This window comes from Anomaloglossus baeobatrachus, chromosome 2 (assembly GCF_048569485.1).
Source record: "Anomaloglossus baeobatrachus isolate aAnoBae1 chromosome 2, aAnoBae1.hap1, whole genome shotgun sequence".
In the NCBI taxonomy this organism is placed as follows: domain Eukaryota; kingdom Metazoa; phylum Chordata; class Amphibia; order Anura; family Aromobatidae; genus Anomaloglossus; species Anomaloglossus baeobatrachus.
Window position 1 is genome coordinate 764,204,138 of NC_134354.1, and position 14,461 is coordinate 764,218,598.

The 14,461-nt window shown below is 43.3% G+C and overlaps 1 protein-coding gene across 1 annotated transcript in view; it reads right to left on the reverse strand.

The window, feature by feature from the left end:
• Positions 1–14,461, reverse strand: part of GDPD4 (glycerophosphodiester phosphodiesterase domain containing 4) — a 93,632-nt gene that overhangs the window by 35,697 nt on the left and 43,474 nt on the right. Inside the window, exons 10-12 of the mRNA XM_075337502.1 lie at positions 5,876–6,026; positions 5,385–5,606; positions 1,877–2,034 (exon numbers count right to left, since the gene is read on the reverse strand). Of these exons, the coding sequence (XP_075193617.1) occupies positions 1,877–2,034; positions 5,385–5,606; positions 5,876–6,026 (531 nt within the window). The remainder of the gene's footprint in view (positions 1–1,876; positions 2,035–5,384; positions 5,607–5,875; positions 6,027–14,461) is intronic.

Consider the following 14,461-nt stretch of genomic DNA (forward strand, 5'->3'; position numbering starts at 1 on the left):
TTATTCTGCAGTCACATTGTGATGCAGCCTTAGGCGGGCTTTGCACGTTGCGACATCGCAAGTCGATGCTGCGATGTCGCACGTGATAGTCCCCGCCCCCGTCGCAGGTACGATATCTTGTGATAGCTGGCGTAGAGAAAATTATCGCTACGCCAGCTTCACATGCACTCACCTGCCCTGCGACCGTCGGTCTGGCCGGCGACCCGCCTCCTTCCTAAGGGGGCGGGTCGTGCGGCGTCATAGCGACGTCACACGGCAGGCGGCCAATAGCGGCAGAGGGGCAGAGATGAGCAGGATGTAAACATCCTGCCCACCTCCTTCCTTCCGTATAGCCACCGGCGGCATGTTCCGGCTTTACACACAGCGATGTGTGCTGCTGCAGGAACGCGGAACAACATCGTACCTGTCGCGGCAGCGTAATTATGAAAAAGTCGGAGCCTGCACCGATGATATGATAACGACGCTTTTGCGCTCGTTAATCGTATCATCTAGGATTTACACACAACGATGTCGAAAGTGACGCTGGATGTGCGTCACTTTCGATTTGACCCCACCGACATCGCACGTGCGATGTTGCAACGTGCAAAGCCGCCCTTAGTGTCATTTGGGGCCCTTGAGCAACGAAATACCAATGGGTTCCTCTTCGCTTTCCATTTTTCCTTCACATTTTCCAAGAACTATAACTTTTTAGACTTTTTTGGGTCGCTAGAGCTGTTATGACCACTTTTTATTTGGGAAAAGAGCTTTAGTTTTATTGGTACCATTTTGGGGTCCACATTATCTGACCAAAAAAACAGCAATTCTGCCATGGTGTATATTTTGTTTTCTTATTTTTGGTTTTAGCATTCACCATTTGGAATAAATATTTTAATATTTTATTAATTCAAAATTTCCTTTATTCCAAACATGTAAAAAAAAAAAGGAAAAATAAATAAATAAATATCTAAATAAATAAATATATATATATATATATAATATTTTTTTAATTTATTTTTACATATTTGGACTATATATATATATATATATATATATATACACATATATATATTTATTTATTTTTTTTTATAGGATTTATTTATTTTTTCAAATATTTTATATAAGTCTCCCTAGGGGACTTGATCCTGTGAACTTGATTGTCAGTAGAATATAATACAATATTTAATTGTGAATTTATATATCTTAGGAAGCCCACCTCCAAACTGGGATGTATAGATGTACAAACATGGCAGACATGGTGGCTGTCAAGAAGCTTCCCAGCCGCCATGACAATGCAATCGCCAACCATATTGCATGGGAGCCAACAGGCGTCAGAAAGGGCACCTTCCCCAATTTCCAACCTTTTAATTGCTTCTGTCATTATTGACAGAGGCATCAAAGAGGCTAAACTTGGGCGCTGGGTGTATAACACAGCCAGCAATGGAGCTGTATCTGCTCCATAAACGCAGAGTGTTGGATATCCTCAATGGAAACCTAAGCAGAGCGGAAACCCCCAGGCACCGTGGGCATCCGGCACCTACCTGCCCAGTTCCCATTCACTGACAAGAAGCAGATTCGTTGAGAATAGTATACTTTTAAGACACAGAATTATTGCCCCCTTGTTGTTAATACTTAGGACAGACTGGTTGCTAGGGATATGCTGCATGACAACCTCGTATAAAAGACTGGTTGTCAGGAAGTATATCCCTGGCAACCAGAAAAATACATAGGACCAGTATTAACATTGTGCTGAGGGTAGAAAAGCGGAAAACTTGCTTGGGTGCCATAGGGCCATTCCCAGCATTCATAATCAGAGCACCCTAAAAATGGAGATCCCCTTTAAGCATAGCATATAGAAATAAAAAGGCAGACATTATAAGGCACGGTCTGTAGCAACTACCTGATGTCTCGCTGGGACATCTCGCTGTACGGCAGGTTGAGCTTCACGATGTGATTGCTGACAAGGTCTTCGATATTCGCTTTGAACCCCAATGTCTGCTGAAAACCAGGGTGCAAGGACTGGACGAAGGGTCTCATATCATTTGCTAACCATAAAACCTTAAAAAAAAAAAAAAAACAAAAAAAAAAACCATGATGAATCTTACAGGAATTGACTTCTCTTCCTGCAGTACCACTTTTCACCATCACCAGTAACTAGAAGTCTCTATAAACTACAATGCAACAGCGCCCCCGCGTTGAATTTGAAGGTAAAAATCATATGTAAAATGTTATAAGTACAATCACAGTATGTCCCCACTGTTTATTTGGGATTACATTTTCCTAAATTATAACTAATCCCAAATAAATAGCGGGGACATAATTTTATTTAATAAGAAGAGGTTTGCAATGTTTCTATTTTTGAGCATAATTGCTGCTATCCCTTTAAAGGGAATCTGTCAGGTGATTTTCTAGTAGATTACTAATGTTATCTTTAACCCTTCAGCCCCGGGGCACTTTCCGTTTTTGCGTTTTTGTTTTTTGCTCCCCTTCTTCCGAGAGCCGTAACTTTTTTATTTTTCCGTCAATCTTGCCATATGAGGGCTTGTTTTTTGAGGGACAAGTTGTACTTTTAAATGAAACCATAAGTTTTACCATATGGTGTACTGGAAAGCAGCAAAAAAATATTCCAAGTGTGGAAAAATTGCAAAAAAAGTGTGATGGCACAATAGTTTTTGGGTCACGGTGTTCACTATATGGTAAAACTGATGTGTGGGTATGATACCTGAGGTTGGTGCGAGTTTGTAGACACCAAACATGTATAGGTTTACTTGTATCTAAGGGGTTAAAAAAAATTCACAAGTTTGTCCAATAAAAGTGGCGCACGTTTTGCGCCATTTTCCGAAACACGTAGCGTTCTTATTTTTTGGGATCTATGGCTCAGTGACGGCTTATTTTTTGCGTCTCGAGCTGATTTTTCTAATGGTAGCATTTTTGCGCAGATGCTACATTTTGATCGCCTGTTATTACATTTTGCGTAAAACGTGCGGCGACCAAAAAACGTAATTTTGGCGTTTGGAATTTTTTTGCCACTACGCCGTTTACCAATCAAATTAATTGATTTTATATTTTGATAGATCGGGCATTTCTGAACGCGGCGATACCAAATATGTGTATATTTATTTATTTTTTAACCCTTTAATTTTCAATGGGGGGAAAGGGGGGTGATTTGAACTTTTAGGTTTTTTGTTTTTATTTTTAATTTTTTAAAACTTTTTTTTTACTTTTTTTATTTTATTTTAATAGTCCCCCTAGGGGGCTATAGCGATCAGCAATCCGATTGCTGATCGCTATCTGCTGATCACAGCTATACCGCTGTAAACAGCAGAAATAGTCACTTTCTTTCTTCCTCTGCTCCGTGCCGAGGAAGAATGAAAGTGAAACTTCGTAGCACCAGGCGTCATCACATGACCCTGTGCTACGATGGCAACCACCGAACGTCACGTGATCACTCACGTGACGTCCGGAGGGGGCGGCGGTAAGTAAAAAAGATGGCCGCGCGCATATAGATCTCGCTGCCAGACTTTGGCAGCGAGATCTAAGGGGTTAATGTTCCGGGTGGAATGCGATTCCACTCGGAACATGTAGGCACACATGTCAGCTGTTGAAAACAGCTGATATGTGTGCCGATCCACGCCGCCTGCCCGCGGCAGGGGGCGGGGCTTACCGGGACACGATCCATGACGGATATATCCGTCCATGGTCGTGAAGGGGTTAAATAAGACTGAAACAGACCTTTCTAGGATCCGTAACTTTTATTGCTGTAGATTCTCCTGTTATCTTGTTGTAAGCTCCGTAGAATTCAGTGTGACTTAGTAACTAGTCAAGCATATGTAAATACAAACTGCATATGCTCTGCTGCTTAAGCAGGCTTTTTAGGATCAGTAAGTTTTATTGCTGTACCTTTTCCTATTATCTTGTTGTAAGCTTCATACAATTGAATATGCCCTGCTGCTTAAGCAGACCTTTTTGGATCAGTAAGTTTTATTGCTGTACCTTTTCCTATTATCTTGTAAGCACCATAGAATTCAATGTGACGTAGTAACTAGTCAAGCATATGTAAATACAAACTGCATATGCTCTACTGCTTCAGCAGGCTTTTTAGGATCAACAAGTTTTATTGCTGTACCTTTTCCTATTATCTTGTAAGCTCCATAGAATTCAGTGTGACGTAGTAACTAGTCAAGCGTATGTAAATACAAACTGCATATGCTCTGCTGCTTCAGCAGGCTTTTTAGGATCAGCAAGTTTTATTGCTGCAGCTTTTCCTATTATCTTGTTGTAAGCTCCATAGAATTGAATATGCCCTGCTGCTTAAGCAGACCTTTTTGGATCAGTAAGTTTTATTGCTGTACCTTTTCCTATTATTTTGTAAGCTCCATAGAATTCAATGTGATGTAGTTACTAGTCAACCATATGTAAATTCAAACTGCATATTCTCTGCTGCTTAAGCAGGCTTTTTAGGATCAGTAAGTTTTATTGCTGTATCTTTTCCTATTATCTTGTTGTAAGCTCCATAGAATTGAATATGCCCTGCTGCTTAAGCAGACCTTTTTGGATCAGTAAGTTTTATTGCTGTACCTTTTCCTATTATCTTGTTGTAAGCTCCATAGAATTCAGTGTGACCTAGTAACTAGTGAAGGATATGTAAATACAAACTGCATATGCTCTGCTGCTTAAGCAGACCTTTTTGGATCAGTACGTTTTATTGCTTTACCTTTTCCAATTATCTTGTTGTAAGCTCCACAGAATTCAGTGTGACGTAGTCACTAGTGAAGCATATGTAAATACAAACTGCATATGCCCTGCTCTCCCCTCCCATTTATTGCTGTATCTTTTCCTGTTATCTTGCTGTACGCTCTTGAGAATTCAGTGTCTTGTGATGGCTAGTCAAGTGTATGTAACTACAATTTGCATATACCCTGCTCCCCCTTCCATTTATTGCTGTAGCTCCTTCTGTTATCTTGCTGTAAGCTCTTGAGAATTTAGTGTCTCATGACAGCTAGTTAAGTGTATGTAAACACAAATTGCATATGCACTACTCCACCTTACCCACCTTCATTCACTATTACTGCTGAGAGGTGGAAGGGAGTATGGGTAGGGGTCGCAGTGCAAAACCAGTTCATATTTACTATCACTGATGCCAGCACTGAGAGATGGGAAGGGGGAGCAGGGCATATGCATTCTGTATTTACATATGCTTGACTAGTTACTATGTCACACTAAATTCTCCGGTGCTTACAACAAGATAACAGGAAAAGGTAGAGCAATAAAACTTACTGATCCTGTTAGAGCTGCTTAAGCCCAATTTAAAGATTCGTATTGTACTAGAAAATCACCTGACAGATTCCCTTTATATGATATATTAGACTTTATCATGCAGCACAGAATTATTTTTAACATCCATGTACCAGTTTTGGATCAATAGCAGCTTCATTGATGACTTCCAATGTCCGGTTAATCCAAGTTTCTCGATAGGGATGATCCTGCGGAGGGCGATAGAGGTCAAAGAGAACAGTCTTATTGGCACGGTTGGCGAGCTTTAGGTAATCGATCAGTTTGTAAATGGACTGATTCATTGCCGTCTGCTGGGCTTCATTAGACAAGGATTCCATATATGAAAATGGCGGTTTCTGGGGAATAAGAAAAAGAAGTGTTAAAGGGAACTTCTTAAAGGTAACTTTAAAAAAAAAGTGCTTATATTCTGATCAAATTTAATCCCCTTCTAAAGATTAGGAGATGACTGATCATTCTGTCCTAGTCTACACAGCAAAGCTGAATAGTGAGCTACAGAAACAAGAAATAGCAGAATACTGTAAGATGATGCCTTAAATGATAATTTACCATATTTCCCTTTAAATGAGCCTGGCACTGCGGCATATACACAGGATATTGGAATTACCTGTATGAACCACTTCCCAGCATTCAGATTCTCCAGCATATCCCAAGGTAAAAAGGCAGCATTGATTTTCGTTAGGTTGGGAAACACGACCGCCACATTTGTTGTTCTTTTTAAAGTGCTGTCATGCATTAGAAAGGGCACTCCGTCATAACTGCAAGGTAAGAACATTACAGTAATTATCAGTAAATATGGGATTAGTCGCCGACCATAGGTGCTGAGCACTGGATGAAAGCCACAAATGCAGCACATAACCATCCAATTATGCAGTGACAATGACGGGTTTGTTAGGGATCCTGAATCAGGAATGTGGCACGGCACAAATCAGCTCAGTGCCCGGATCTACACCCAAATCATTTCACTACCTACAAATCAGGAACCGAAACACAAGTACATACAGCTACGGTATTATATAATCCCAGACTTAAAATCAGCACCTGATAATAATATACCCTAAGCTAGTAAAGACAGATTAACACAATATTATACTGACCCTCGTGTACAAGAATATAACTACTATTATACTGCCCCTTATGTACAAGAATATAACTACTATAATACTGCCCCTATGTACAAGAATATAACTACTATAATACTGCCCCTAAGTACAAGAATATCTACTATAATACTGCCCCTAAGTACAAGAATATATCTACTATAATACTGCCCCTAAGTACAAGAATATAACTTCTATAATACTGCCCCTAAGTACAAGAATATAACTACTATAATACTGTTCCTTTGTACATTAATATAACTACTATAATACTGCCCCTAAGTACAAGAATATAACTACTATAATACTGCCCCTATGTAGAAGAATATAACTAGTATAATACTTCCCCCTATGTACAAGAATATAACTCCTATAATACTGCCCCAATGTACAAGAATATAACTACTATAATACTGCCCCTATGTACAAGAATATAACTACTATAATACTGCCCCCTATGTACAAGAATATAACTACTATAATACTGCCCCTATATACAAGAATTTAACTACTATAATACTGCTCCTATGTACAAGAATATAACTACTATAATACTGCCCCTATGTACAAGAATATAACTACTATAATACTGCTCCTATGTACAAGAAATATAACTACTATAATACTGCCCCCTATGTACAAGAATATAACTGCTATAATACTGCCTCCTATGTACAAGAATATAACTACTATAATACTGCTCCTATGTACAAGAATATAACTACTATAATACTGCCCCTATGTACAAGAATATAACTACTATAATACTGCTCCTATGTACAAGAATATAACTACTATAATACTGCCCCCTATGTACAAGAATATAACTACTATAATACTGCCCCTATATACAAGAAATTACTATAATACTGCCCCTATGTACAAGAATATAACTACTATAATACTGCTCCTATGTACAAGAATATAACTACTATAATACTACCCCCATGTACAAGAATATAACTACTATAATATTGCCCCTATATACAAGAATATAACTACTATAATACTGCCCCCTATGTACAAGAATATAACTACTATAATACTGCCCCTATATATAAAGAAATTACTATAATACTGCCCCTATGTAGAAGAATATAACTAGTATAATATTTCCCCCTATGTACAAGAATATAACTCCTATAATACTGCCCCAATGTACAAGAATATAACTACTATAATACTGCCCCTATGTACAAGAATAAAGAGAATTTTGTTTACTTACCGTAAATTCTTTTTCTTATAGTTCCGACATGGGAGACCCAAACCATGGGTGTATAGCTACTGCCTCCGGAGGACACACAAAGTACTACACTAAAAGTGTAGCTCCTCCCTCCGAGCATATACACTCCCCGGATGACAAATCCAACCAGTTTAGTGCCAAAGCTGAAGGAGGACATCCACCCATAAGTAGAGATAGAGTAAAACCCGGAACAACCGGAACTTCTGTCTACAACAACAGCCGGTGAAAACACACGGAACAAGAAAGCTGCCAACAGGCAACAGGGAGGGTGCTGGGTCTCCCATGTCGGAACTATAAGAAAAAGAATTTACGGTAAGTAAACAAAATTCTCTTTTTCTTTATCGTTCCTTATGGGAGACCCAAACCATGGGACGTCTCAAAGCAGTCCATGGGTGGGAAATAAACAGAAACCGAGAAGTAGGCGAAACCTAACTTCACAAATGGGCAACAGCCGTCCGAAGGATGCGTCTGCCCAAGCTCGCATCTGCCGAAGCATGAGCATGCACTTGGTAGTGCTTCGAAAGAGAGTGCAGACTAGACCAAGTGGCAGCCTGACAGACCTGCTGAGCCGTAGCCCAAGAGGCACCGACGGCTCTGGTCGAGTGCGCCTTAATCCCCGGCGGGGGAGGCATCTGAGAACATTGGTAGGCATCGGATATGGCCGACCTATTCAATGAGCTAGGGTCGGTTTAGAAGCCGAGAGACCCTTGCGCTGACGTGTGGTCAGCACGCAAAGAGAGGTGCACCGCCTAAGAAAACAGCGGTGCGTGACACATAGATCCGGAGCGTCCGCACCAAATCTAAGGCATGCAACGCTTTCTCAAAGCGATGCATAGGGGCCGAATAAAGGGAAGACAATGAAATGTCCTGGTTAAGGTGGAAAGGAGACACCACCTTAGGGAGAAGGCCCGGAGTTGGACGGAGAACCATCTTGTCTTGGTGAAAAAAACCAAAAAGGGTGACTCCGAAGAGAGCACAGTCAAATAAGAGACTCTCCTGAGAGAAATTATGGCCACCAGAAAGACCACTTTCTGTGAAAGACTAAACAACGAAACCTCCCTAAGAGGCTCAAAGGGGGGTTTCTGTAAGGCCATGAGGACCAGAGTAAGGTCTCAGGGATCCAGAGACCGCCGGAAAGGCGGAATGATGTGAGATGCGCCCTGCATGAAGGTGCGCACCTGGGCTAGTCGGGCGATATGCCGCTGGAACAATGCTGACAGAGCCGAGACCTGTCCCTTGAGAGAAAGGACAGGATGGTCGGCAAGGAAAAAACGGCCAAGGAGCATGGCCGGAAGAACGACACCAGGACAGGAAAATTCTCCAAGTCCTGAGGTAAATCCTGGCCGAGGAAGACTTCCGAGCCTGAGTCATAGTGAAGATGACCTCGGAAGGAATGCCTGAAGCCGTAAGGATTCAGGGCTCAAGAGCCACGCCGTCAATCTGAGAGCCGCAGAATTGTTGTGGAAAACGGACCCTCTGAGAGAACGTCTGGCCGGTCCGGGAGATGCCACGGCACCTCCACGAGCAGACGGAGCAGGTCTGGGAACCAAGCTCGCCTGGGCCTGGGGCGATGAGTACGACCCGACGGCCCTCCATTTTGATCTTGCGCAGGACTCTGGGCAAGAGAGCTAGAGGGGGAAACACGTAGGCCAGACGGAACTGGGACCAATCTGGAACCAGCGCGTCCGTGCCAAGGCCTGAGGATCGTGGGAGCGAGCCACGTAAACCGGGACCTTGTTGTTGTGCCGGGATGCCATTAGATCCACTTCCGGAGTGCCCTGCCTGCTAAATTGACTGGAACACTGCCGGATGCAGGGCTCACCCGCCGCTGTCCACGGTTTGACGGCTGAGATAATCTGCCTCCCAGTTTTCCCTGGGATGTGGACTGCGGATATGGTGGACTCGGAGTCCTCCGTCCACTGAAGGATATGTTGAACTTCCAACATTGCTAGGCGGCTGCGAGTCCAAGGACTACAGCCCTGATTTCTAGCACATTGATCGAGAGGGCTGATTCGGACGGAGTCCAAGTGCCCTGTGCTCGGTGGTGGAGAAACTGCTCCCCAGCCGGATAGACTGGCATCCGTGGTGAGAATCACCCAGGACGGGGCCAGAAAGGAGCGTCCCTGGTACAGAGAGAGGGGCCGAAGCCACCACTTAAAGAGAGCTCCTGGTCTGTGGCGATAGAGCCACCAGTCTGTGCAAGGACGAAGTCCCTTGCCCCAACAGCGGAAAATGTCCAGCTGCAGGGGACGCAGATGGAACTGGCAAGGGGAACCGCTTCTATTGACGCCACCATCTGACCCAGCACCTGCATGAGGTGCCTGATGGAATGACGGCGGAGCCTCAGCAGAGAGCGAACCGCCAGATGAAGAGACTGCTGTTTGACTAAGGGCAGCTTCACAAGTGCCAGCAGAGTCTCGAATTGCATTCCCAGGTACGTAAGTTCCTGGGTCGGGGTCAAGGGAGAGCCTGCCACCGACCAAGGACGTTACTGGCGCGGCCAGATAATCAAGAGGAGGCTGCCCTGGTGGCAGCAGCTCCTGCCGACTTAGGACACGGCTTCATGCGCCAGTTGGTTTACGGACCTTGGCTGAGTTAGTGGACGAGTCCGAGGGCTTAGAGGACGACCAGTTAGAGGAAACGAAGGGAACGAAACCTCGACTGGTTCCTGCCCTGGAAGGTTTCCTGGGTTGTGGCATGGAAGTACTCTTCCTGCCAAAAACTTCCTTAATAATTTCATCCAGTTGTTCACCGAATAGACTGGTCCCAGCAAAAGGGAGTCCAGCAAGGAACTTCTTAAGAAGCATCTGCCTTCCACTCTCGAAGCCACAGGAACCTGCGGATAGCGAGGGAAGTAGCCGAGGCCACCGCAGTGCGGTGACAGTCTCCAGCTATAGGATGAAAAGACTGAAGCCTGGAAGTTAAGGCAACCAATTCGGGCATAAAGGCCCTGGTGAGGGACTGCATCTCCTCCCGAGAAGCAGAGATGGCTTTGAGAGCCCGCACTGCTGCAAAAGATGGGGAGAACGAGGCCCCTGCCGCCTCATATATACATTTGGCCAGAAGGACAACCTGGCGGACAGTGGGATCCTCAGAGAGGAGCCGTCAGCCACTGATACAACTGTCCGGGCTGAAAGTCTAGACCCCGGAGGGTCCACCCTTGGTGAATGAGCCCACTCCTTGACCACCATTGGTGGAAAGGGGAAACAGTCATCAGAACCACGCTCTGGGAAGCGTCTGTCAGGACAGGCTCTGGGCTTGGTCACAGTGACCTGAATGCTGGAGTGGATAAGGAACACACTCCTTGTTCTCTTAGGCAAGGTATACTGATGCTTTTCTGCCAAAGAGGGGTGCTCCCCTGATACAGGCGGATTGAGGTCCAGTACAAATATAATGGACGCAATCAAATCATTAGCATCTGCGTCACTTTCGGACAGATCAATAGGGTACATGGAGAGCGTCCGAGCCCCCAGTAAGTCAGAAGTACGCTTAAAGCGTTTGTCAGGACAGGCCCTGGGTTTAGTCACAGTGGCCTGCTCTCTTAGGTGAGATAAACTGGTGTTTTTCTACCCAAGAGGCTTGATCTTCTGACACTGGAGGGTTAAGGTCCAGAACGGAGTTAATGGACGCTATCAAATCGCTAACATCTGCATCACCATCGGTATCAATGGGGTACATAGACGAAGCGTCTGAGCCCACAATAAGGGCATCCTCCTCGCCTTGTGACTCGGCCCGTGAGGCAGAGCCGTGGGACGAGGAAGGAGAGGAGTCCCTGCGTCTCCGTTTAGGAGGACGGGGTCTGGGATTAGATGAAACAGACTCTGTGAGCTCTGCAGAGCGAGCTGGAGCAGCAGAGGCACCCTGAGAAGGGGGCTGATGCATGCTTAGCAGCGTCCGAGACAACTGTCCAATGGAGTCTGCAAGGACTGGGAAATAGCATTGGAAAAAGATGCTACCCAAGCCGGGGGTGCAGCCTGGGGAGACTCCAGGCTGAGGCACCACCACATTAGAAGGCATTACAGTGTGGGTTTGCAATACGAGCTTGCATGCAGAGCATGTAGTGTACAGCCTTGGAGCCCTGCTCCTAGTGAGACATGCTGCTGAGGAGGAGGTTCTATAATAAAGAATTAACTCCTTCAGAATGCCCTGAGAGTGTATAAAAGTGCACAACCAGAGGTTGTGACTTATCAGACCGCTATTATGTGTGCCCTCCGGATACCAAGCCTGGACCCCCAGCCAGATATTCACTCCTTCTGCAGTGCAGCCAGCGCCGACCAGTGTACTAAGAACGCTGAGAAAATGGCGCCAGAGTGAGGGGGAGGCGGGGGTTAACCCAGGAGCGGTAATCGGAGGGCTAAGGAGATGTACAGGGGAGGGAATCATCTCCTCAGAGAGGAGCGTCCTCCCCTGTGCAGAGCGGCCGGCGGGCGGCGCTGCAGTGTCCCCCTGCATGACTGACATGCAGGGGAACGAAACGAAACTAGGCCGCGGCTGAAGCCGGGGCCTAGAGTTATGCATGCGGCCGACAATCAGGCATCATCGGCGCGGTTCTCAGTAAAAACCGTGGAACCGGCCGGAAACACAGTAAAAGGCAGCATTATTAAAGTAAATCACTGTCCCCCCCAATAAAAGTGCCCCACATTGCAGAAAGGACCCTCTGAATAACGTCTCTATACTTAGCTTTGAGACGCAGGGCCCAGTCCCTGGGTGGGGTGGGGGTTCAGTGCTCCGTCCAGCAGGGTCCTGCAAAAGGGCTGCGGATGGAGGCCGGTCTCCTGCAAGGCAGGGAGAACCGTGTTGGCTCTAACTTCAAGCCAGAGCCCCTAAGGGATGGTGAAGGAGCGCGGCATGAAGGGCTCCTGCCTTGAAGTCAACCTTAACAGCACCGCCGCCAGGGGGGTGAGAAGGGACATGCCGGGAGTCCAGTGGACCCGCTTTTCTTCCAAATCTTTAGAAAAAATGAAAAATCAAAAGAGGATGCATGTGTGTGTGTGACCTCCTGACACAAAGCATTAAACTGGTTGGATTTGTCATCCGGGGAGTGTATATGCTCGGAGGGAGGAGCTACACTTTTAGTGTAGTACTTTGTGTGTCCTCCGGAGGCAGTAGCTATACACCCATGGTTTGGGTCTCCCATAAGGAACGATAAAGAAATAACTACTATAATACTGCTCCTATGTACAAGAATATAACTACTATAATACTGCCCCTATGTACAAGAATATAACTACTATAATACTGCTCCTATGTACAAGAATATAACTACTATAATACTGCCCCCTATGTACAAGAATATAACTACTATAATACTGCCCCTATATACAAGAATATAACTACTATAATACTGCTCCTATGTACAAGAATATAACTACTATAATACTGCCCATATGTACAAGAATATAACTACTATAATACTGCTCCTATGTACAAGAATATAACTACTATAATACTGCCCCCTATGTACAAGAATATAACTGCTATAATACTGCCCCCTATGTACAAGAATATAACTATTATAATACTGCTCCTATGTACAAGAATATAACTACTATAATACTGCCCCTATGTACAAGAATATAACTACTATAATACTGCTCCTATGTACAAGAATATAACTACTATAATACTGCCCCCTATGTACAAGAATATAACTACTATAATACTGCCCCTATATACAAGAAATTACTATAATACTGCCCCTATGTACAAGAATATAACTACTATAATACTGCTCCTATGTACAAGAATATAACTACTATAATACTACCCCTATGTACAAGAATATAACTACTATAATACTGCTCCTATGTACAAGAATATAACTACTATAATACTACCCCCATGTACAAGAATATAACTACTATAATACTGCCCCTATATACAAGAATATAACTACTATAATACTGCTCCTATGTACAAGAATATAACTACTATAATACTGCCCCTATGTACAAGAATATAACTACTATAATACTGCCCCTATATACAACAATATAACTACTATAATACTGCCCCTATATACAAGAATATAACTACTATAATACTGCCCCTATATACAAGAAATTACTATAATACTGCCCCTATGTACAAGAATATAACTACTATAATACTGCTCCTATGTACAAGAATATAACTACTATAATACTGCCCCTATGTACAAGAATATAACTACTATAATACTGCCCCCTATGTACAAGAATATAACTACTATAATACTGCCCCTATATACAAGAAATTACTATAATACTGCCCCTATGTACAAGAATATAACTACTATAATACTGCTCCTATGTACAAGAATATAACTACTATAATACTGCCCCTATGTACAAGAATATAACTACTATAATACTGCTCCTATGTACAAGAATATAACTACTATAATACTGTCCTTATGTACAAGAATATAACTACTATAATACTGCCCCTATATACAAGAATATAACTACTATAATACTGCCCCTATATACAAGAATATAACTACTATAATACTGCCCCTATGTACAAGTATATAACTACTATAATACTGCCCCTATATACAAGAATATAACTACTATAATACTGCCCCTATATACAAGAATATAACTACTATAATACTGCTCCTATGTACAAGAATATAACTACTATAATACTGCCCCTATGTACAAGAATATAACTACTATAATACTGCTCCTATGTACAAGAATATAACTACTATAATACTGCCCCTATGTACAAGAATATAACTACTATAATACTGCCCCTAGATACAAGAATATAACTACTATAATACTGCCCCTATGTACAAGAATATAACTACTATAATACTGCTCCTATGTACAAGAATATAACTACTATAATACTGCCCCCT